General features: G+C 44.3%; 1 protein-coding gene across 4 annotated transcripts in view; it reads left to right on the forward strand.

The window, feature by feature from the left end:
* COBL (cordon-bleu WH2 repeat protein) overlaps nucleotides 1–22,549 on the forward strand; it is a 294,854-nt gene that overhangs the window by 102,902 nt on the left and 169,403 nt on the right. For 3 of the 4 annotated variants that reach the window (XM_044946393.2, XM_044946395.2, XM_044946392.2), the window contains exons 2-5: nucleotides 4,386–4,589; nucleotides 13,950–14,160; nucleotides 16,811–17,039; nucleotides 18,596–18,640. In XM_044946393.2, coding sequence (XP_044802328.2) covers nucleotides 4,386–4,589; nucleotides 13,950–14,160; nucleotides 16,811–17,039; nucleotides 18,596–18,640 — 689 coding nt within the window. The remainder of the gene's footprint in view (nucleotides 1–4,385; nucleotides 4,590–13,949; nucleotides 14,161–16,810; nucleotides 17,040–18,595; nucleotides 18,641–22,549) is intronic. The other variant, XM_044946394.2, reaches the window with a different exon arrangement.

Raw genomic sequence — 22,549 nt, forward strand, 5'->3', positions numbered from 1 at the left:
AGCTTTGTCATCGGGCAGTCAGGGGTGCTGTGTGCAGAGCAAGGCAGGAGAGATGAAGGTCCTCATGGTCACACTCAGCGCATGTTTGTGGAATGAAGGGTGGTGTGGCAGGAGATTGGGGTGAAAAAAGAGACTGCATTTGTGTAGACCTCGGTGATGAAGGTTTAGTTGGGGGGTGGCAAGAGGTGAAATTGGGGATGGAAAGGCTGACTCAGGGTAGTGGGGACATCATTTATTTGGGGAAACCTGGAGCAGTGGACATTGCTTCTGTCTTTTTTGCGCCCATCTCAGTGCTGGGTGAATAACCAAATGCCTCCTTTTCGACAGTGTTCTTTGAAGGAGTTCAAGGCAGCTTTCTCTCTCTTTTTTAATTGAAATATAGTTGTGTTAGTTTCAGGTGTGAAAAGTGATTCAGTTATACATATATATATATATATATATGTATGTATGTATTATTTTTCCTTACTGTTGTTGTTCAGTAGCTCAGTTGTGTCCAACTCTTTGTGACCCCATGGACTGTAGCATGTCAGGCTTCCCTGTCCCTCACCATCTCCCGGAGTTTGCTCAAACTCATGTCCATTGAGTCGATGATACCATCTAACCATCTCATCCTCTGTTGCTCCCTTCTCCTTCTGCCTTCAATCTTTCCCAGCATCAGGGTCTTTTCCAGTGAGTTGGCTCTTTGCATCAGGTGGCCAAAGTACTGCAGCTTCAACTTCAGCATCAGTCTTTCCAATGAATATTCAGGGTTGATTTCCTTTAGGATTGATTGGGTTGATCTCCTTGCTTATTACAAAATATTGAGTAGAGTTCCCTGTGCTATACAGTATATCCTTGCTGTTTATCTATTTTATATAGCCTATCTCTCTGCCTTCACTTTTCCATCTGTAAAATAGCCCAATATCTGGTCTTCCTGATAGTGGTTGAAGAATGCACTGGTTAAATTTTCAGGCTCTGAAACCAAATTGTCTGTAATCTGAGAAGGATGTGCCTGTACTTCATATCTATAAAACAGGAATGGCAGTCCCTCCCTGGAGTGTTATTGTGAGGAATAAATGAATTAAATATACACAGTCCTTAGGCCAGAGCAATATATGTTTGCTACTTTATTTCTGTAAGTTTAAAGAGAAAAAAAATGCAATACATTAGAAGAAAAATATAAAAATATGATGTAGATCTAAGGTTTTTTCATAAGAAAAAAGAGAATTAATTTATACTTACTTGTCAGGTTAGAGGATGAGACCCAAGTGTCACTCCTAAGGTTTGTGTTAACCAGTGGCATGAATGGTGATGGTTTGAGGCCTCATCTGAACCCCACTTGCTGTTTTCCCCCATTTTAAGATTGCCTCTTTCATTTTACAAGGAATATATAGAGAAGTGATACTATAGAAAATATTAGGAAATGCATAGGAGTGAAAATAGCAAAACAAATGTCATGGTGACATACATGTCATCACCTGTATGCCACTGTTGCTAAATCTTTGCTCTGTCTTTCTAGACTGTTTTATAGTCTATTGCTATGTTTATTTCTTTTATAAACAGCATTTCTGAAAAGAGTATTCTGAAGTTTGTTTTCCTAAAATGTCTGTATTTAACATTTTAGAACATCAACTTATATGTTTAAAGTCTATTTATTCTGTTGCTTAACTTCTCCAGTTTTCCCAGCACCATTTATTGAAGAGACTGTCTTTTCTTCATTGATTATTCTTGGCTTGTTTGTTGTAGATTAACTGACCGTAGGTGTGTGGGTTCTTTTCTGGGCTTTCTGTCTTGTACCATTGATCTATAATTCTGTTTTTGTGCCAGTATCATACTGTTCTGTTTATTGTAGCTTTGCAGTATAGCCTAAAGTCAGGAAGCCTGATTCCTCAAGCTCTTGTTTATCTTTCTCAAAATTGCTTTGGCTATTCATGGTCTTTTGCATCCCCATACAAATTTTAAAATTTATTGTTCTAGTTCTGTGGAAAATGCCATTAGCAATTTGATAAGAATTGCATTAAATATGTAGATTGCCTGCATTGAATCTGTAGATAATATAGTCATTTTGACAGTATTCTTTTTAATTAGAGGATAATTGCTTTGTGAGCTTCCCCAGGGGCTCAGCAGTAAAGAATCTGCTTGCAACACAGGAGACATGGGTTCAATCCCTGGATGAGGAAGATCTCCTGAAGGAGGATCTGGCAACCCACTTCAGTATTCTTGCTGGGAAAATCTCATGGACAGAGGAGCCTGGCAGGCTACAGGCCATGGGGTCACAAAGAGTCAGACGTGACTGAAGTGACTGAGGATACACACACAATTGCTTTACAGTGTTGTGTTGGTTTCTGCTGCACAACATTAATCAGTCACAACTACATGGATATAGATAAAGATCTGTGCCCTCCCTCTTGAGCCTCCCTCCTACCTCTGCCCCATCCCACACCCTAGGTTGTCACAGAACCCCAGGATGGGCTCCCTGTGTTATGTAGCAGTGTTAGTTCTTCTTAATAACCTAAAATGAAAAAAGAACATACATACGTATGACTGAAACACTTTGCTCTACTTGAAGCACATTATAAATCAGCTACAGCCCAATGTAAAATAAAATTAAAAGTAAAGTATGTTTAACCAACGGAGAAGGCAATGGCACCCCACTCCAGTACTCTTGCCTGGAAAATCCCATGGACGGAGGAGCCTGATGGGCTGCAGTCCATGGGGTCGCGAAGAGTCGGACACGACTGAGCGACTTCACTTTCACTTTTCACTTTCCTGCATTGGAGAAGGAAATGGCAACTCGTTCCAGTGTTCTTGCCTGGAGAACCCCAAGGACAGGGAAGCCTGGTGGGCTGCTGTCTCGGGGGTCGCACAGAGTCGGAGACGACTGAAGTGACTTAGCAGCAGCATGCTTAACCAATACCAGTATCACATTGTTTTTATACTGTCATTTATTGAAATTCCCTCTTTTTGACCTGTGGTTAGAATATCTTATATTTGTTTGCCTTTGTAAATTGTACTGAGCATCTTTGAACCTCCCACAATGCATTCTTGTGGGAATGTTTCTTTAGGATAAATATCTACAAATGGAATTCTGATGTCTGGTGCTTTGAGACAGAATGCCCCGGCACATTGCTGTGCAGAAGTTAATCATTGAGGGCTCACATAGCCTCTTCATGGCTCCTCCATCTGGAGTCTGGAGGAGGGCAGATGGGAGAAGAGCGAGGTGGTTGGGACAAGGCCCTGGGTGTTCATTGGAAGGAATGATGCTGAAGCTGAAACTCCAATACTTTGGCCACCTGATGCAAAGAACTGACTCATTGGAAAAGACCCTGATGCTGGGAAAGATTGAGGGCAGGAGGAGAAGGGGATGACAGAGGATGAGGGTGTTAAAACATCATCAAAGCCCCTGCCTCAAAACTGCCACCTCTGTCCACAGTGCCCGTGCCTGTGGGTGTCAGTCTGGTGGATTTTCTTGATAATTTTGTTCATCTTAATGTAGTCCCATCACATCCTCAGTATCATGGACTCATAGATTCCAGATCTTCAGCTAATCATGGATCCAGAGCTGGGTCAGCGATTTCAGCTAGAGTGACATAGACCAGCTGGGAAGCCCCCTTAATTAGCTGGAATTTGTGACCCACTCAATGGTTCAGAAAGGACTGGTCCAAACAGATTCTTCCTCACCAACCCATCCCGAGAGGGGAACATACTTTAGGCTGTTTCTTTCCAGGAATATGTACTTTCAAAATGAATTCTCCATAGGGAACAGACTGGTGTCTGCCAAGGGGGAGGAGGAAGCGGGAAGGATGGAGTGGGTGGTCGGCACTAGCAGATATGTAAGCTTTTATGTGTAGAATGGATAACTATTGTGTAACACAGGGAACTATATTCAACATCCTGTTGAATAATGGAAAAGAAGACGAAAGCGAATGCATTAAATGTATGACTGAGCCTCGCTTTGCCGGTACAGCTGAAATTAACACAGCACTGTAAACCAACTCTACTTCAATTATAAAAACGTGCTCTCCACTCTGCTTAGTTGTCCGTTTTCTCTTAGTGTTGAAGAGTGGCAATATATTGATTTTTTTATTGAAGTATATTTGATTTACAATGTTTCAGGTGCCCAGCAGAGTGATTAAGTTATACATACACACATATGTATTCTTTTTCAGATTATTTTGGCTTTAGGTTATTACAAGATATTGAACACAGTTCCCTGTGCTATACAGTAGGTCCTTGTTGTAATATACTGATTTTTAAAAGTTCCTGTGACCCAGAAGGCCCTAAATACTCACAAGAATGAACAATGAGGAGGAAGGGTCCTTAGAAACTGCTGGCTGTCAACAGCTTTGTTGACTTCAGGTCGGAAGCTGCCACCTAACTCATCCTTCCTCTTGTCGCCTTTCCAGGAGGAAGATGAAGGCTCGCGCTCCCCCGCCTCCTGGGAAGCCTGCAACCCCCAACTTGCACAGCGGACAGAGATCTCCTCGCAGAGCATCCCCCGGGCCCCCACAGAACCAGCTCAGCAGAAAGCATTCGCTGGACGACGGGGTGGTGGCCATGACCGTGGTTCTGCCCAGTGGGCTGGAGAAGAGAAGTGTGGTCAACGGGAGGTGAGGGCCTGGCCGGGACCAGTGAGGGGAGGCTCCACAGTGCAGTGTGCAAGGCCTCGGGGAAGAGCAGTGTGGTCAACGGGAGGTGAGGGCCCAGCCGGGGCCAGTGTAGGGAGGCGCTGCAGTGCAGTGTGCAAGGCCTCGGGGTGTAAATCTGGGCCTAGGAACAACCTGCAGGGTCTCACCCTCCCGGCTGGGTGCCAGCGAGCTCAGCACACTCATCCTGATCCTGGGGGCCGCACAGCTCACTCCTGTTGGAGGTGGGCTCAGAGAGGAGGGCGGTCTCAGGCCCACAAGCCGACTCCAGGCCCCCCCGGGCCCCGACACAGCACAGCTGGGGGCAGCCCCTGAGGGACCATCCTCAGATCCTCTTACAGACTGACTGTCAGAGGTGTGACTGCAACCACTTATCAACGTTCCAGATGAAAACAGTACAAGCTTACATGAAGGGATACAGCGGGATGCATGGAGTTGACATTGACAGGAATCAATTTCCAAACCCTTGATTTCCACCTGAATCCTTATTGAGAGCTGATCTGCATGTCAAGGTGCCTGTAGCCAAGGTCACACCCACCACCCAAGCTAAATTAGGGTTAGGGTTAGGGTTAGGGTTACGGTTAGAGCTGATCTGCCTGTCAAAGTGCCTGTAGCCAAGGTCACAGATTGACTTGTTTCCCATCCCTTCCCAGCTGTAAAAGATACAATGAAAGCGTTTATAATATTCCAGAGTATTGATACTAATAGAATTTTAATAGTTTTTAATGTTAATAGTTTTTAATGCTAATTTCCTTCCTGGAGAATCCCAGGGATGAGGGAGCCTTGTGGGCTGCCATCTGTGGGGTCGCACAGAGTCGGACACAACTGAAGCGACTGAGCAATGCTAATAGAATTTCTGATATGATGTTTGATATTTATCAAAATGGATCATAATCACATTGTTTAATCATATTTGTACTACTGTTATTAGCTCAATCTGTAATTTAAAAATTTAACAAAGTCACAGGAAACAATTTCATCTAAATGTTTATACACTTTATTATGTAGAATATGATAGTGATCAATTATAAAGACATTCAAGCACAAAAATATTTTTGTATGATTCTGAAACAAGAGTGAATGGGACTTGTATTTCTAGGAAAGCAAGGGAGGTAAGAAATTATGTAAAATATTTAAATCTTCAAAAATCATTTGTTTGAGAATTTTAAAAATGGATAATGGATAACCACATCACTCTGGGTGTTTTTATTCTCATTGATACATTGAAAAGAGTGATATAACAGTTTTATGTTAAAATATTTTGATTCTACTTAAAATTGCATCCTTTGCAACTGCTTTAGTTTTATAAAGGAAATTTCAAGTAATGATTTATTGGAGCAAAGGGGTTCACAGGTTTTTAAAATTATTTTATGCACCATGTACACAAAAATTTGAGGAACATTGCTCCTGGCCTTAATATTTTCCTAGGATACAACGTCTTTACCTCTAAGAGGTCATGCAAAACAGCTTTTCAAAGTGATACTATTGAGGAACACTAGGAAATGCTCCTCTGTGGGGGCCCTCCTTGTGGCTGCCTCCCAGCAGAAGGTCCCCGGAGCCAGAAATTAAGACCCACATTGGATTCCTGTGGCCCAGCATCCACAGAAGGGAGGAGTTCCTGTGGGCAGGGTCATGCCAGAAATGTGCAGGTTTCTGGAGTGTCTGTGTTCCTTCTTTTACAGAGTGACCTCTGTCCCAAGTGGACTTTTCTCACTAAAACTTGGGAAGCAGGCCATATTATCATAGGGTTAGGTGCATGTAAGCCAGGCTTCAGCAGTACATGAACCGTGAACTTCCAGACGTTCAAGTTGGTCTTAGAAAAGGCAGAGGAACCAGAGATCAAATTGCCGAGATCTGTTAGATTATAGAAAAAGCAAGAGAGTTCCAGAAAAACCTCTATTTCTGCTTTATTGACTATGCCAAAGCCTTTGACTGTGTGGATCACAATAAACTGTGGAAAATTCTTCAAGAGATGGGAATACCAGACCACCTGACCTGCCTCTTGAGAAACCTGTATGCAGGTCAGGAAGCAACAGTTAGAACTGGACATGGAACAACAGACTAGGTTCCAAATAAGGAAAGGTGCGTGTCAAGGCTGTATATTGTCACCCTGCTTATTTAACTTCTATGCAGAGTACATCATGGGAAACGCTGGGCTGGAAGAAGCACAAGCTGAAATCAAGATTGCCAGGAGAAATAGCAATAACCTCAGATATGCAGATAACACTACCCTTATGGCAGAAAGCGAAGAAGAACTAAAGAGCCTCTTGATGAAAGTGAAAGAGGAGAGTGAAAAAGCTGGCTTAAAGCTCAACATTCAGAAAACGAAGATCATGGTATCTGGTTCCATCACTTCATGGCAAATAGATGGGGAAATAGTAGAAACAGTGATAGACTTTCTTTTTTGGGGCTCCAAAATCACTGCAGATGGTGACTGTAGCCATGAAATTAAAAGACGCTTTCTCTTTGGAAGGAAAGTTATGACCAACCTAGGTACCATATTAAAAAGCAGAGACATTACTTTGCCAACAAAGGTCCATCTAGTCAAGGCTATGGTTTTTCCAGTGGTCATATATGGATGTGAGAGTTGAACCATAAAGAAAGCTGAGTGCTGAAGAATTGATGCTTTTGAACTGTGGTGTTGGAGAAGACTCTTGTGAGTCTCTTGGGCTGCAAGGAGATACAACCAGTCCATCCTAAAAGAAATCAGTCCTGAATATTCATTTGAAGGACTGATGTTGAAGATTAAACTTCAATACTTTGGCCACCTGATGCAAAAAACTGACTCATTTGAAAAGACCCTGGTGCTGGGAAAGATTGAATGCGGGAGGAAAAGGGGATGACAGAGGATGAGATGGTTGGATGGCATCACCGACTCAATGGACATGAGTTTCAGTAAACTCTGGGAGTTGGTGATGGTCAGGGAAGCCTGGTATGCTGCAGTCCATGGGTTCCCAAAGAATCAGACACAACTGAGCAACTGAACTGGACTTAATTTTATCAATGAATGTATTAGGGTTTACTCACTATTATTATATTAATATTTAGGCCCAATTTCTAGTTATGTTTTAGCAAATCACTTTATTGAAGTATGATTAACCTATAAAAGCTGCCGCATTGAATGTGTACGACTTAATGAGTTTGTGAATAAGTGTACACATGTGAAACCATGACTTCTATCAGTCTACTTACATATTTTTTTTTTAAGAAAATGGACCCACAGATCCTATCTTAAATTACACACAGGTCTGGTTTTATAAATGCACAAGGAGAGATAGAATATCTGCTTGAAAACTAAAAACATTATTTTGAAAAATGTTTTCAAACTGAACATATTCTTCCAATTTTATCTTTAGTTTTCATTTTCTTCCAAAGTAGAAGTTATCACGGTGCCATTTTGCAATACAGCTATGAGAGCAGGTTCAGCCGTAGAGATTAAGTATTAAAATAGATTTATCTTTTCAGAGTAGTAAATACTTATCCCTTCCCCAGGATTCTTGCAGCAGCCTGTGGGCTCCCTGAGCAGCTTGTAACTTGCTGATGCTGCAGCTTCTTGCTGCAGGAATTGGTTTTATGTTTCCTGCTCTTTAATAATATAAGAGTGGGCCAAAGTCACATCCTGACCCTCGCTGAAACCAGATCGCCTAGCTGTTTATCAGTGTGATTTCTCTCTTCATTTTATCAGAGAACATGCCCACCTTTTTGCAGGATAAGCAAGTCATTTATAATTTACAGTTAGTACCTTAACCACACTATTTCCAAACGTGGAAGATTTTCACAAGGAAAGCACATTAGTACATGAAGTCTGGTATATTCTGCATATGGCAGTGATTTTTCTTTCTGTCTTTTTTTAAAGTTTCCTTTGGATTTAAAAACACAGGTTCCAGTCTGTTCTAAGAGGAGACATGGGAACGGGTGTTCTGGAACTTTCTTAACGAAGGTGCTCTGGTAGGTGCTCTTAGGAAGGGTGCTGTCAGCGCTGCTCAGGGTCCCTGCGAGGAGAACGCTGGTCCCCTCACTCTAACTGGAGGACAAGTAGAGAGAAGGTCTTTGAAGGGACAATGCCCTTAGGCAAAAAGGGTGCTTCATAAATGGTGTCAAGCATTCACGTGTGGGGGCTGTGTCATCCTGATGTGGTCAGTTAACTCCTGTTGGCATGCATGCCCCAGGGGCCTGGGACAGGAGAAGGCAGCATTCTCTTCTCAGAGCACAGGAAACCTCTCTCGGTGTTCAATGCTGCGATTCTGCAGCTGCGGGCTGTCAGACCCCTTTTGTAATAACCGAGTTTACAACTCTGCATGGATTTGCAGGTCCCAGGCCTTGTCAACAGCACAAGACCCCCGTGGCATAGGTATGGTCCTCAGTGCCTCTTCTGGAGAGAGCTCATCTGCTCCCAGGTGAAGGGGAAGAGGAGCAAGTCAAGGTGCGGGCCATGCCCCTGCAGAGGAAGGAAGGGAGCTGGCTTCTCTTCAGCACCAGGACATGAAGGGATAAAGCTGAGAAGGGCAGTTTTGGCACAGGGGACTCTGCCAGAGGAACATTTTCTATGTAACAGGCTAACAGTTAGGTTTGGTTTAGTTTGATTTACATTTTTACTTAAAGAATACTCTTTTTAGAGGGAGAGGGTGGGAAGATTTGGGAGAATGGCATTGAAACATGTAAAATATCATGTATGAAACGAGTTGCCAGTCCAGGTTCGATGCACGATACTGGATGCTTGGGGCTGGTGCACTGGGACGACCCAGAGGGATGGAATGGGGAGGGAGGAGGGAGGAGGGTTCAGGATGGGGAACACATGTATACCTGTGGCGGACTCATTTTGATATTTGGCAAAACTAATACAATTATGTAAAGTTTAAAAATAAAATAAAATTAAAAAACAAAGAATACTCTTTTTAAAAAAGACCTTATTTTTCAGAGCAGTTTTAAGTTCACAGCAAAATTGAGAGGAAGGCAGTGATATTTCTCACACAACCCCTGTATATACCCGACTTCCCCCACCATCACATCTCTCACCAGAATGGTACATCTTTTCTATCTGATGAACCAGCATACACACATCATTTCCCCTGAAGTCCATAGTTTACACCAGGGTTCACGCTCCATGCTGTACATTCTGTGGGTCTGGACAAATGTATCATGACGTGTGTCCACCATTATAGTATGATACAGAGTATTTTCATTGCCTTAAAAATCCTCCTGGAGAAAATTCCCGGGATATAAACCCTTATGTGATATTAACAGGAGGTGAATCTTATTGAATATATAATACATTTGATTATCCTGGTCCTAATTCATTACCATTTCTAGTGACTACCTCCCAAATGTTTCTGCCTTATTAAGTCATTGCTTGTCTGAGCTAAATCTAAGAGGACTTAAAAAAAGGCACAATCATTCTGTTGATGCAGAATGTCATCAAGAATTTCCAGTTACTACTAAGTTTCTTTATGAGAATCTTTCCTACAAGGAAATAGCCTGGTTAAGGGGCTGATCATAAACTCTCAACTCCTTGCTTACCCTGTGAAAAGGTGGGGGTACTCTTTACTGAACGCATGATTTACTCTTTCATAGAAGATGCTGTTACTGTTTTGGATTTGGTGCTAAACCAGTCATCCTAGGAGATAGTCTCCTTTTGTGGGAAACGGAACAGACTGGGATCCAAACAGACTGAAAAAATGAAAATGATCATTTATTCATTATTGAACTCTTAGCTTTCATGCGACACTGGAAAGAGGACATCCCAGCAAACAGAAGGAAATAAATAGCATTTGCAAAAGGACTTGTTTGTGTAAGAAGGGGAAAGTTTAGTGTTGCTGGAACCTGGGTTGAGAAGGGAAGATGAGTGGACCTGGACTCAAGGGCCAGCCAGGTTCCAGGAGTCTCCTGGCCTGGCCATCCTGTGGCTCCACGTGCCACTTACAGGATTACATGTGCCAGTGGGAGCACACAGTTCCACTCCAGTGCTGGGCAGGTCAAGAGAAAGCTGGTGCATCAGAGCATAAATTTAACTTACACGTAGGAAACAATAGTTCTGCGTTAAAGGTAGCATGCAAACTTCACAAGTATTTTTTTAAAGAAGTATAGCCAATTAACAATGTGGTGATAGTTTCAGGTGGACAGTAAAGGAACTCAGTCATACATATACATGTATCCATTCTCCCCCAAATCACATGCCCTTTAAAAAACAAACACTGACAGGGAACTTTTAAAGATTTCTGGGCTGTGTCCCAGGTCCCCCAGCGGGCTGGTTGAGTCAACTACTGAGTGAGAAACAGAAAGCAACCTGCCCCCATATGACCTGGACTCAGGAAGCTTTAGATTCTCACGTCACGTGACCTCCAAGAGAGAGGTTAGTGACATTGAGGTTGCAGTTAAGAAAAACACAAGTTTTCATGATTGGAACCCAACCAGAATGCACCCCTAGTTGCTGGGTGCTGCGGTGCCCTCTTCCTTCCTGGAGTCTTTCTCCAGGAGCACCAGAGACCCTGAAAGTCCTGGCTAGCCGTTTGGAGCTTGGGGACTTTAAATGCCAGTTGACAGCCACTTTCACAGTGCACAACAGCCACCCCGTTTTCTGAGGACACTGTCCAGAAAAGTGTGGGGTAGAAAGTGGTAACTCAGATCACGCTTTACATGAGCCTGGGGAGGAATCACCTGAGTGGGAGGCCCTCCAGGAAACGTGAGATGAACTGATGCTTTGGACCCGTGTCCTCGTGTTCACCCCTATACTGTGTATCCAGCTCCTTAAATGCGACCCAGATCAGTCTGTGTTAGGCTGCCATGTCTGTCCGAGAACCACAGGAAGAGGCCTGCAGGCCAGAGGGATCTCCCACGTCTGAGCGCCTCTCGGGCCCCAAACCTCCCCACTTTCCTGCAAAAACCTTCTGGCCTGGCCTGAGTCCCAGCCCTCGGAAGCAATGCTGTGACCCTTGGCTGGTCCAGTTGAGTCAGTAATGGGCCCTGTGCTCCCAGTTTCAGCACATGCCATGGACAGGGTGTGATGGTGCTGAATCTTATTATTATGGTCTTTCTTTTTTTTTTTTTTTTTTTGCTTCTCCCTTCACCAAATTGAATGATAAATTTGAGGAAACAGGTCTCCAGCACATAAAATTTTCTGCTTGGAAATCCCTCCCCTCCCCTCCCCCACAGGTGTTTTGTTGAGAATTGCTTCCACCCTAAAGTGTTCACAACACCCCTGCAGCTTCGTCATCAAGGATGACAGAAGAGCAAGAGCATCTGGGTGGGTCCTGACCCACTAATCAGGACCAGGATCAGTAGAGGGGAGCCAGTCCACTGGTAGAGATGGGGGCATCCAACTCTTTATCCAGACAGAACCGAATACTACACCACTCTCCTGCTAGCACATGCCAGGATACGTCCCAGATTCTGCTATTACTAGAAGAGTTCATTCTGTGATGGAAAAGCCCCAGAGAGGGTCTGCACCCTTTCAGGTCAAATTCAATCTTTCAAACATGTTACCAATTAGTGGATTCGAAGAACAGAAGGTTACATTAGTCACTTTGGTATTCTTTGTGGTTTATCATCTAAGATTAATTCAACTTTTTGTTTGAGAATTTACCCATATTGGTTTATTTGGTGGCAGTAGACCATGAATGTGGGCTTTCCTGGTGACTCGGATGGTAAAGAATCAGCCTGAAATGCTGGAGACCTGGGTTCAAACATCCCTGGGTCAGGAAGATGCCCTGAAGAAGGGAAAGGCTACCTAATCCAGTATTCTTGCCTGAAGAATTCCATGGACAGAGAAGCCTGGCAGGCTACAGGCCATGGGTTGCAAAGAGTCGGACTCCACTGAGCAACTAAGCACAGCATCACAGCCGACTGTGGGTGTAGCTTAGAGAGGTGAAGTGACAGTCGGCATCTTATGGGACCAGGGTGCCAACCCCACCTCCACGTCCCTCATGGAAGCCAGGGGAGAGTGGTCCCCAGCCACCAGGATGACGAGAATGAGAGGGAGCAGTGCCATCTGCAGAGAATATGGCAACAATAATAGGTCATTATTATAGCACCCTTAGAGCTCTCTTTTCTATGCTGACTTTTCCATGGAAGTCTCTTTTACGTGGACTTCAGTGCCTTGAAGTCTTTGGTGATGTCGCTTCCTGTTTTGATGTATTAAGCTTATGAGAAAATGATGATTTTTTTTTCCGAGGCTGAGGGAATCCCAGCTGACAGCATCATTAGCCCGCATGCCCACCTTCATGGCCCTTGTGAGGCTCAGTGCTGCCCTGGCCCCACCAAATGCCCTTTCAGAGTCCTGGGAGCCAGGGGCACTGAGTCTCCTAGGTGTGACTCCAGGGTCTTCTGGCTAGAACATGGGCTGTCTCCTAACTACCTCCTGGATAGTAGGTGGGAGTAAGTATTGTCATGGAGATGGCTGTTAGATGTTTCGTGTCAGCAAGAACATTATTGATAGTTTTGGTGAGTGAATGGGAAACGGGGCGCCTTGAAGCTTTGCCTGTGGTGTCAGCATTCAGCGCCATAGCCCTCACGGTGCATGACGACCAGATGGTGGCCAGCCTGTGCCTTCACGGGTGTACGCGAGTCCCCGGTCTGCACACCCTGTGTGCCAGACACCTGGAAAGCTCCACTATGGCCTGAAATAATTGCTATGCCAGTTCCTGGTTAAGAAATAGATCAGAAGACAAGACCTACACTTTTGTCAGGGGATTATGCCCCACTGCTCAGAAAATGTGTAGGAAAAGAGAGGTCAGCTTGAAATATAAAAGCATTCTGCCAGCTTAATATGAATAATGGAAATGAAATTTCCCATTCTTTGGGACAGTCCACTCTTTTTTAGCTCCCTTAGTAAATAATGATCTGTGGTAGAAGACATAAAAGTTTTTGACATTTCAATAACATAATTTTCATTTTCTTTGTCTTTAAAAAGCATAGTTTCTAGCTATAAAGAAAGCCATTGTCGTCTTCAACTTAAAATTTTGCTGTTTAAGATACACTATATTTGCAAAGAATGAAAATTTTATATCTTGTGCCCAGAAGTTAATATCATCTGTGCTGATCTTACAGGATTGAGGTCAACATACTCATGAGCTTGCCTAGAAATGCAACTATTTTCCCAGCTATTCTTATTTTGATGGTGTTTTCAGTACTGTGGTTTCTTAGTGTTGAATGTATTAAGGTATCTCTGTAGAGTCATGAATGAGGAAATAACCAGCGGCTGTTTTCTTTCTTCATAAGGATGACCAGTTTGCTCCTCTACCCCCTGGTGCATTAGTCCTGACCTCTCTCAACCAGCGGAAAGGAGAATGCAAGCATTCCCCCTGACCATGGTTTGTTTCTGTCTTCCAGCCACGCGATGATGGACCTACTGGTTGAACTTTGCCTTCAAAACCACCTGAATCCTTCCAACCATGCCCTGGAGATCCGGTCTTCAGAAACCCAACAGCCTTTGAATTTTAAGCCAAATACTTTAGTTGGGACCTTGAATGTGCACACCGTTTTTCTGAAAGAAAAAGTTCCTGAAGCGAAAGTTAAGCCTGCTGCCCCGAAGGTGCCTGAGGTCAGTAGCACGGGAGTCCGTATGTCATGTAAGGATGTGTGCAGCTCCCTGGGAGCCAGGGCACTGCAGGTGTAGTGGAGGGGGCCCCTGGGGTCTCTCCTGTCTAAATTACACGTGCCATGGTTGAGGTTTCCACTTTTGTGGTAGGCAAAGTTAGGCCCTAAACTGAGTTTTAGGAGACCTAAGTTCACAGCTTTGAATAATGCGCATTGTGTAACACTGCTCCTTTAGATGTCAAAAAAAGGACCCACTCTAGAGCAGAGCCATGCATTAATGCTTTCTGCAAAGATGGAAAGCTTTCTTTCCATCTTTTAGTCAGGGGCTTTCTGCAAAGATAGAAATGGTCTATAACTCTGCTCCCTGCAAGCCAACAGCCCCTGATTACACATAGCTGCTGAGCATATGAAATGCAGCTAGTGTGATCGAAAAACTGAACTTTGCATTTCTTAAATTTAATTGAAATAACACAAATAGCCATGACTACCCTACTGGACTAGTCCTAAAAGTTCCAGTAGAGTTCTGGAGGCCTTTGTGTCCATGGCAGAAATTGGAATATGTAGAAGATTCCAAGATCTTCTCTGAGAAACGAAATAGAAGGGGATTCCCTTTTGAAAAATTGATGTTAGAAATACTTACTCCTTGTCCTTGGAGAATATTTTATGCGTAGGTTTCAGGCTTTTGCATGTTGATTAAAAATAACTTCATCTGCTTACAGTACTTTTTAATAAGGCTTTTATCCTTTATCTCCAATGAAAAGCAATGCTATTTCATTCTTTTAGATTATTAAACTATCTCCTAAATTTCCTTATTTTTAAACACGATACTTTGGCTAACAGGTCATGTCCTCTGCTGCTGCTGCTGCTAAGTCGCTTCAGTCGTGTCTGACTCTGTGTGACCCCATAGACGGCAGCCCACCAGGCTCTGCCGTCCCTGGGATTCTCCAGGCAAGAACACTGGAGTGGGTTGCCATTTCCTTCTCCAATGCATGAAAGTGAAAAGTGAAAGTGAAGTCGCTCAGTTGTGTCCGACTCTTCGCGACCCCATGGACTCCAGCCTATCAGGCTCCTCCATCCATGGGATTTTCCAGGCAAGAGTACTGGAGTGGGGTGCCATTGCCTTCTCTGATGTCCTCTAGGTTTAGATAATTAATAACTTTTAATTGGTGCCATATCTAGGTGGCTCAGTGGCAAAGAATCTGCCTGCCAATGCAGGAGACACAGGAGACTCAGACTCAATCCTTGGGTGGGGAAGATCCCCCGGAGAAGGAAATGGCAACCCACTCCAGTATTCTTGCCTGGAAAATTCCACTGACAGAGGAGCCTGGTGGGCTATAGTCCATGGAGTTGCAGAGTTGGACACAACTGAGCGTGCACGCACACACACGCATATTCTGAGTTTCCCCTAATTCTTCAATTAAAATCAATATCCAAGGAAATTCCTTTTATATTCTGTGGCTTTTCTTACCTTCCTGAACCCTAGCTGCAAATTCCAGGGGCAGGTGAGCCTGGGGTTATACAGGAGTTCAATTTGAGAAGCATGGAAAAGAGTCATGGTTCCATCTTTCCTTCTAAAATTCATTAAACCCTGGCCTTGGATTGGAAGGGAGTGTGCGACCTATGTCATTCAGTCGGTACTCCTCAGGATCTTAGAACAATGTGGTGACCAGTAAAGACCAAACAGAAGCTGACTGCATGAACCTCAGCCTGCTACAGCTTTCGATGGGCCACTCGATCTGTAGACGTTTACTATCAGCTTTAGTCAAATTGATTTTTTTTCTTTCTGATTATAATATCTATCAATATTATTATATGCCTATTATATTTATATGTCTATTTTTCTAGCTTAAATATATGTGTACAGTGCACATTTATGAAAATTGATTTATATATTAACATTATAATATATATGAATATATTTATGTGAGTATTTTAGCTTCTTAAATGAAAACTTGATATTGCAACCCCATAGACCGTAACACTCCAGGTTTCTCTGTCCATGGAATTCTCCAGGCAAGAATACTAGAGTGGGTAGGTATTCCTTTCTCCAGAGGATCTTCCCAACTCAGGGGTCAAACCCAGGTCTCCTGCATTGTAGGCAGATTCTTTACCATCTGAGCCTATATATTTGTCTAGCTTAAATGTATGTGTGTACTCTCTATATATGAATATTAACTCATGTATCAACATGATACTAGACATGAATATATTTATCTGGGAATTTTAGCTTCTTTAACAAAAATTTGATGTTTTGTGATGTTTCTTTCCTTATCTTGGATTGTTCACCATAGATCCAAAGTATTTCCCTCTAGAGAATATATTAGTGCCTTGTGCTCAGGTCTGTTTAGAATCCTTGAAAGACAACGTATGTGTAGAATCCTTGAAAGACAACGTATGTGTTAGATTCCAAATTGGGGTCCTTGCTGCTGACCATTTCCCCCTTTCATTCACAGTTCGTTCATTAGCAAAAGAGATGGGAAGGTCAATTTATTGTTCTAGACATTTACTGTTCCCTATTCAATCTTCTGTTTCCCCCCACAACCAGTGACTTTTGGAAGAACTTGGTCCAAAGGACATATTGCCCTGCTCCATTGTAGTGTAAACAGGGCTGTGGGAAGATGTGCTTATGGAATTCTGCCTGCTGTGTTTTCCAGAAAACGGTGCGCCTAGTGGTGAATTACCTGCGCACGCAGAAGGCGGTGGTGCGCGTGAGCCCCGAGGTGCCCCTGCAGAGCATCCTCCCGGTCATCTGCGCCAAGTGTGAGGTCAGCCCAGAGCACGTGGTGCTCCTCAGGGACAATGTGGCTGGTGAGGAGCTGGAGCTTTCCAAGTCCCTGAACGAGCTGGGGATAAAGGAGTTGTATGCCTGGGACAACAAGAGAGGTGAGGCCACCTTGGGTCTTTGATGCGGTGCCACTGACTCTGCCTGTGTGCCCTCACGCAGAGCGATGGGGATGCACATTTGCAGACATCTCCAATTGTGTCCAAACCAGAGCGGCAGTGGGTGGGAAGTAAAATACACAGATTGTAATTAGACCTCTTCCCCCCAATAGAGCGTGCTCAGTCGCTTCGGTCGTGTCCGACTCTTTGCAACCCTATGGCCTGTGGCTCAGAAGGCTCCTCTGTCCATGGGATTCTCCAGGAGTGGCTTCTGGAGTAGCTTCTCCAGTATTCTTCCTTCTCCATTTCCTCCAGTAGTGAGCATACCCATTACCCCTTGTCTCCTGTGAGCTTCCATGAAATATGTAAAGGGGAAAAATGAGAACACTAGGGATTTTGCTCTGAAAGAACTTCTCAGAAACCACAGGAGGTAAACCACCTTCTCCTGGATTTCCTTTTCAGTTGTCATTAAGTACTCCCAGGTCTCAAACATTGCTCATGGTCGAGACCAGTCGCAAACTTCCTTCTCACTCACTTACTCAGTCACTTCAGGCGTGTCTGACTCTGCAACCCCATGGACTGTAGCCCTTCAGGCTCCTCTGTCCATGGAATTCTCTAGGCAAAAATATTGGAGTGGGTAGCCGTTCCCTTCTCTAGTGGATCCTCCCAACCCAGGGATCAAACTCAGATCTCCTATATTGCAGGCCGGTTCTTTACCATCTGAGCCACCAAGGAAGCCTATCTTGGGAGATGTAGAACATAATACCTGGGAAAAGCATATAAAACCAATCTCTGCATTAAGGAGTGGGCCCAGTGAGACTGTGGTCTTCTGGGAACGTGTGTGAGGCAGCAAGAAGGGAAACTCCCCCAAGTCCCAAGCTCCCTCTTCCGATACCCACGCAGGACAGGACACACTGCTCTACCAGGAGAAATAGCTACCCGGCCCCAAATCTCCCTCTTCTCTGCCTTGGGCACCCTCCCAGGGGCCCTCGCCCTATGACTCTGGCAGCCTTCCCAGAAAATAAAGGAGCATCACCTGGCTTAGGGGGTGTGCTGCTCCTGGGGCCAACATCCCTCCCGTCTGGACCATAGTGTGCCCTGTAGGCTGTGAAATATTTGATTAGCATCCCTGCCATATGCTTCCCTCCCATCCTCCTGGCAGTCAGGCATCTGAGTAGAGAAGAGAACATTCCTCTCCATGAGGAGCCCTTTCCTTTGCTCCTCTGGGGTTTCACCACCTCCCAGCCAGCAGCTGCCTGGGGAAGGGTGAAGGCCGCAGGCAGGAGATGTGTCCCAGGCAAAGCCTGCTCTGCCCTGGAAATCCTAGCGGTGGCAACTGGAGAAAACAGAGGCTTTACTGCCACCTGCTTCCAGGATGGTGTTTAACAGCCAGACAGTGGCAGGATTCTAGGGGATCGAGGTCAGTGATGTAGGCCTGCCTGAAAAGGTCTGCTTTGCACTTGGCCTTTTCCTTTGGGGCACGGATAGCTGCAGGCCTTGTCAAGTGCTGCTGTGGGTTGAGAAGCCTGCCTTCACTCTCTGTTGCCTGCCTTTTCCAGTTCTTCTGACCAAAACGAAATCGGAGCCTTCCCTGAGCTGTCGAGGTACCGTCAGCCCAGTGCTGCCCTGCCAGGCTGCACCTTGCATGGCTCTGGGCTAGGACAGTGATGCATGGAGTGACTTGAGGGGAGGCAGGGTGGCACTCTGGGGGCATCTGGCCAGACTGAACTGGGGCTGTGACTTGGTTTCTTGACTCCCTGGTTGGCTAAGAGAGCAATGTCCCCTGCGTGAGGATTTGCTGTTTGGTTCTGATTGGTGAGAAAAGAAGGATGTCATTGTAGAAAACGGGCCCTTTATGAACATAGAATTTGAGTGCAGAGCAGAAGCGGTCCATGCACAAGAGGCACTGTACCCTTCTTACCTGTTCTTGCCTACCTTCAGGGTCCATCCTGCCCGCTGCAGAAACTGGGGCAGTGTGGATTGTGAAATCTGACCTTTTCTGTCATAGACAAATATGGACGTGATTAGTCCAGATTTTGCATTCATTTCTTATAAATTGTATATACTTTATGTATTGTATTTATTATAAATAGATATGTATTATACTTAATAATACATATATGCATATGCATGAACATATGTACACAGACATGTATGCACACACATGTATTGAGATTTATATAAACCTTTTGGACTATACACACACATACTCTAAGAGGCTCATTAAAATTATGAGTGTTCATATTTTACAGAAATTTCTGTCCACGTTTGTTAAAGTGTTTAACAATAGACTTCACTTCTATAAAAAAAAATATAATGCAAAAAGTCCCGCGGCTTTGGTCTGGAACCACAGTCTGAGTGTTGTGAGTGACAGTGCTGTGGCCTCAGCCAGCCCTCGTATTCCTCATGTTACCTCCTCCATCATACGCCGCAGATTATTGCTACAAATAGAGGGGCTCTCTCTTAAGAAACACCATAGACGTCTCTCCAAAGAAGACATGTGGATGGCCAAAGGGCACGTGACAAGATGCTCCACATCAGTAATTATTAGAGAAATGCAAATCAAAACTGATCAGAATGGCCATAGTTTAAAAGTCTACAAATAATAAGTAAGTAAATAATAAATGCTGGAGAAGATGTGGAGAGAAAGGAGCCCTCCTGCCCTCATGCACTGTTGGACGGAATGTATTGGATTGGCCAAAAAGTCGTTTGGGTTTTTTTCTATAACATCTTATGGAAAAATGGAAATGAACTTTTTGGCCAACCCAATAAATTGGTGCAATCACTATGGAGAACAGTCTGTAGGTTCCTTGAAGAACTAAAAACATCCTACAGTCCCACTCCTGGACCTGTATTTGGAAAAGACAAAACTCTTAATTCAAAAAGATGCTTGCATCCCAGTGTTCATAGGAGCACTATTCACAGTAGCCAAGACGTGGAAACAACCCAAAGGTTCATTAGCCTTTGAATGGATAAAGAAGATATGGTAACAATGGAATGTTACTCAGCCATAACAAGAATGAAATAATGCCGTTTGCAGCAACATGGATGGACTTGGAGATTATCTTACTAACTGAAGTAAGGCAGACAAAGACAAATATCATATGATGTTGCTTATATGTGAAACCTAAAAAAAAAAAATGATAGAAATGAACTTATTTACAAAGCATAAATAGCCTCACAAACATAGAAAATAAACTTACAGTTACCAAAGAGGAAAGTGGGGGAGGGATAAATTAGGAGTTTAGGGTTAACATATGCACACTGCTGTATATAAAATAACAGCAAGGACATACTGGATAGCACAGGGAAGTATACTCAATATTTATAATAACCTATAATGGAAAACAATCTGAAAAGAGTGTGTATATATACATGTTTCTCTCTGAAGTCACTTAGTCGTGTCTGACTCTTTGCAACCCCATGGACTATAGCCTACCAGGCTCCTCTGTCCATGGGATTTTCCAGGCAATAGTACTGGAGTGCATTGCCATTTCCTTCTCCAGGGGATCTTCCCGACCCAGGGATTGAACCCAGGTCTCCCACATTGTAGACAGACGCTTTACCATCTGAGCCACCAGGGAAGTCCCTATAGATACATATGTATATGTATAACTGAATCACTTTGCTTTACACTTGAAACTAACACAATATTGTAAATCAACTATAGTCCAATTAAAAATAAAAGCAGCACCATGAATAGATAGTTGTTTTAAACAGAAAGCTCATATATATGAAGGCTTTATCAGTTCTGAGTGATTTGATGTTGGTATACCATCTAGCTGCAAGCGTGGAAAAGCTGGATCAGAGCTATTACAACCGTTCTTTTTTGACCCTGTACCCAGCGGTCCTGTGATGAGGATGGGCGCTTACAAACGTGTCGTTTTCATGCAGCGCAGACCTGGTTCCCCTTGCTGATGGCTGTTCTGTTTCCACATCTGGAAGAGTGGATGTTTCAGATGAGCCAGTCCTCAGGGGTCCCTGCTGCATGCTCCATCCCTTTGCATCCCTCAGCTCACCTGTATCACCTTCCAAGTCATTCTGATGTTTCCAAACATTATGTGCTTTGAGGATGAAGTATGTCCTCCCCCCACTTGTATTCATATTTAAGTCTTAGTAAATGAGAATACATCAAAATAAAATAAATTCCACACTCAAATTGTTATACATTTAGAGCGATGGATTCAGGCTTGTAAATGGGTATTTTCTCCAGGCCTGACTGGGTATCACGTGGAGCTTTGGCTGATGGAAACACTGTCAGGGGAGCCAGGTGCTCCTGCTCTGTTCTCCATATCATCCTTCCCCCAGTGCCTGCCAGTCGCACACCCCACCGGAGGCTCCATCGGTCCAGAGGCACAGATTAGACAGTCTGCCTGGGCCTCAGCTCAGAGCTGGACAGCTGGGGGCTGCAGTCTCTTGGGCTCCGAGGGGCAGCTCTGTGCTAAAGCAGCCAGAGCCTCCGTCCTGACGCTGGAGACCCGCCGCTGCCCTGTCCAGGGGGAGAAATGAGAGGCTCGATTTTGACCCGGTCTATGGTGGTGAGGTTGGCGTAACAGCCCATGTGCCTGTGATGTGTTCTTGCTCCCTCAACCCTCAGGCGGTGTCATATCCTGCACTTTGCACATCCGGTCACAGAGCAGTCAGTTCTAGAAACAACCCAGATGGGTGGGCTTGGGAGGGAGGTGGGAGGGAAGTTCACGTGGGAGGGGACGTGGGTAAACCTTTGACTGATTCATGTTGATCTTTGATAGAAACTAGTTGGTTTCTGTCAATTCTGTAGAGCAATTTACAATTCTGTAAAGCAAGTATCCTTCAATTAAAAAATAATACACACACATTCTGGTGCATACTGTTGTTTGTTCACATACAGTTTTACTCTGTAGTACAGAATATTTTACTATAGGCTCTGTGCCTAACAAAGGGTTTGATGCAATTAACCATGCACATGCGTATTGGGGCAATGCATGCCTCACCGCTGAAGCCGGTCTCCTTGCTGGTTTGGTTGTTGTGTGGTGTGAGGCTGCTGATGGGCCGGGCTGGAGCCACCTGCATGCAGCTGAAAGACCTGACCCTTGTGATTAAAATGGGAGCCTTTGCTACTGACAGATTGAAGGGACCCAGGGGCTTGGTTTTTGCTTCATCGTGAAGACGGTATTGTGTTAATGCATGTTACAGGGGCACTGACTTCCATGTCGGCCTTCTCTAGTTGGAATATGGAATTCTAGGTTAGCAGATGAGCAGTTCATTGATGTCTACCTGGTTCGGGTTGGTATTTTGGTGACAGAGTTTGTGAAGTCCGGTCCCCACACCGCCAGTGGACTGGTGGCCTGTCCCTCGGCACTTGGCAGTGGTGTGGAGTAATTGATTTTTCCGTTCTCCTGCATCATCTAAATGTCTTCTCCTCTGGCCGTATCTGTGTCTTGGAAGAGAAGAACAGATGAGTTGATGACAAGGGCTGGAGTGGCCTTCGAAGTGTCAAAAGATCAGTGGATAATGGTCATAGAGGCCGTGGT

The sequence above is a fragment of the Bubalus bubalis genome, chromosome 8 (assembly GCF_019923935.1).
Source record: "Bubalus bubalis isolate 160015118507 breed Murrah chromosome 8, NDDB_SH_1, whole genome shotgun sequence".
In the NCBI taxonomy this organism is placed as follows: domain Eukaryota; kingdom Metazoa; phylum Chordata; class Mammalia; order Artiodactyla; family Bovidae; genus Bubalus; species Bubalus bubalis.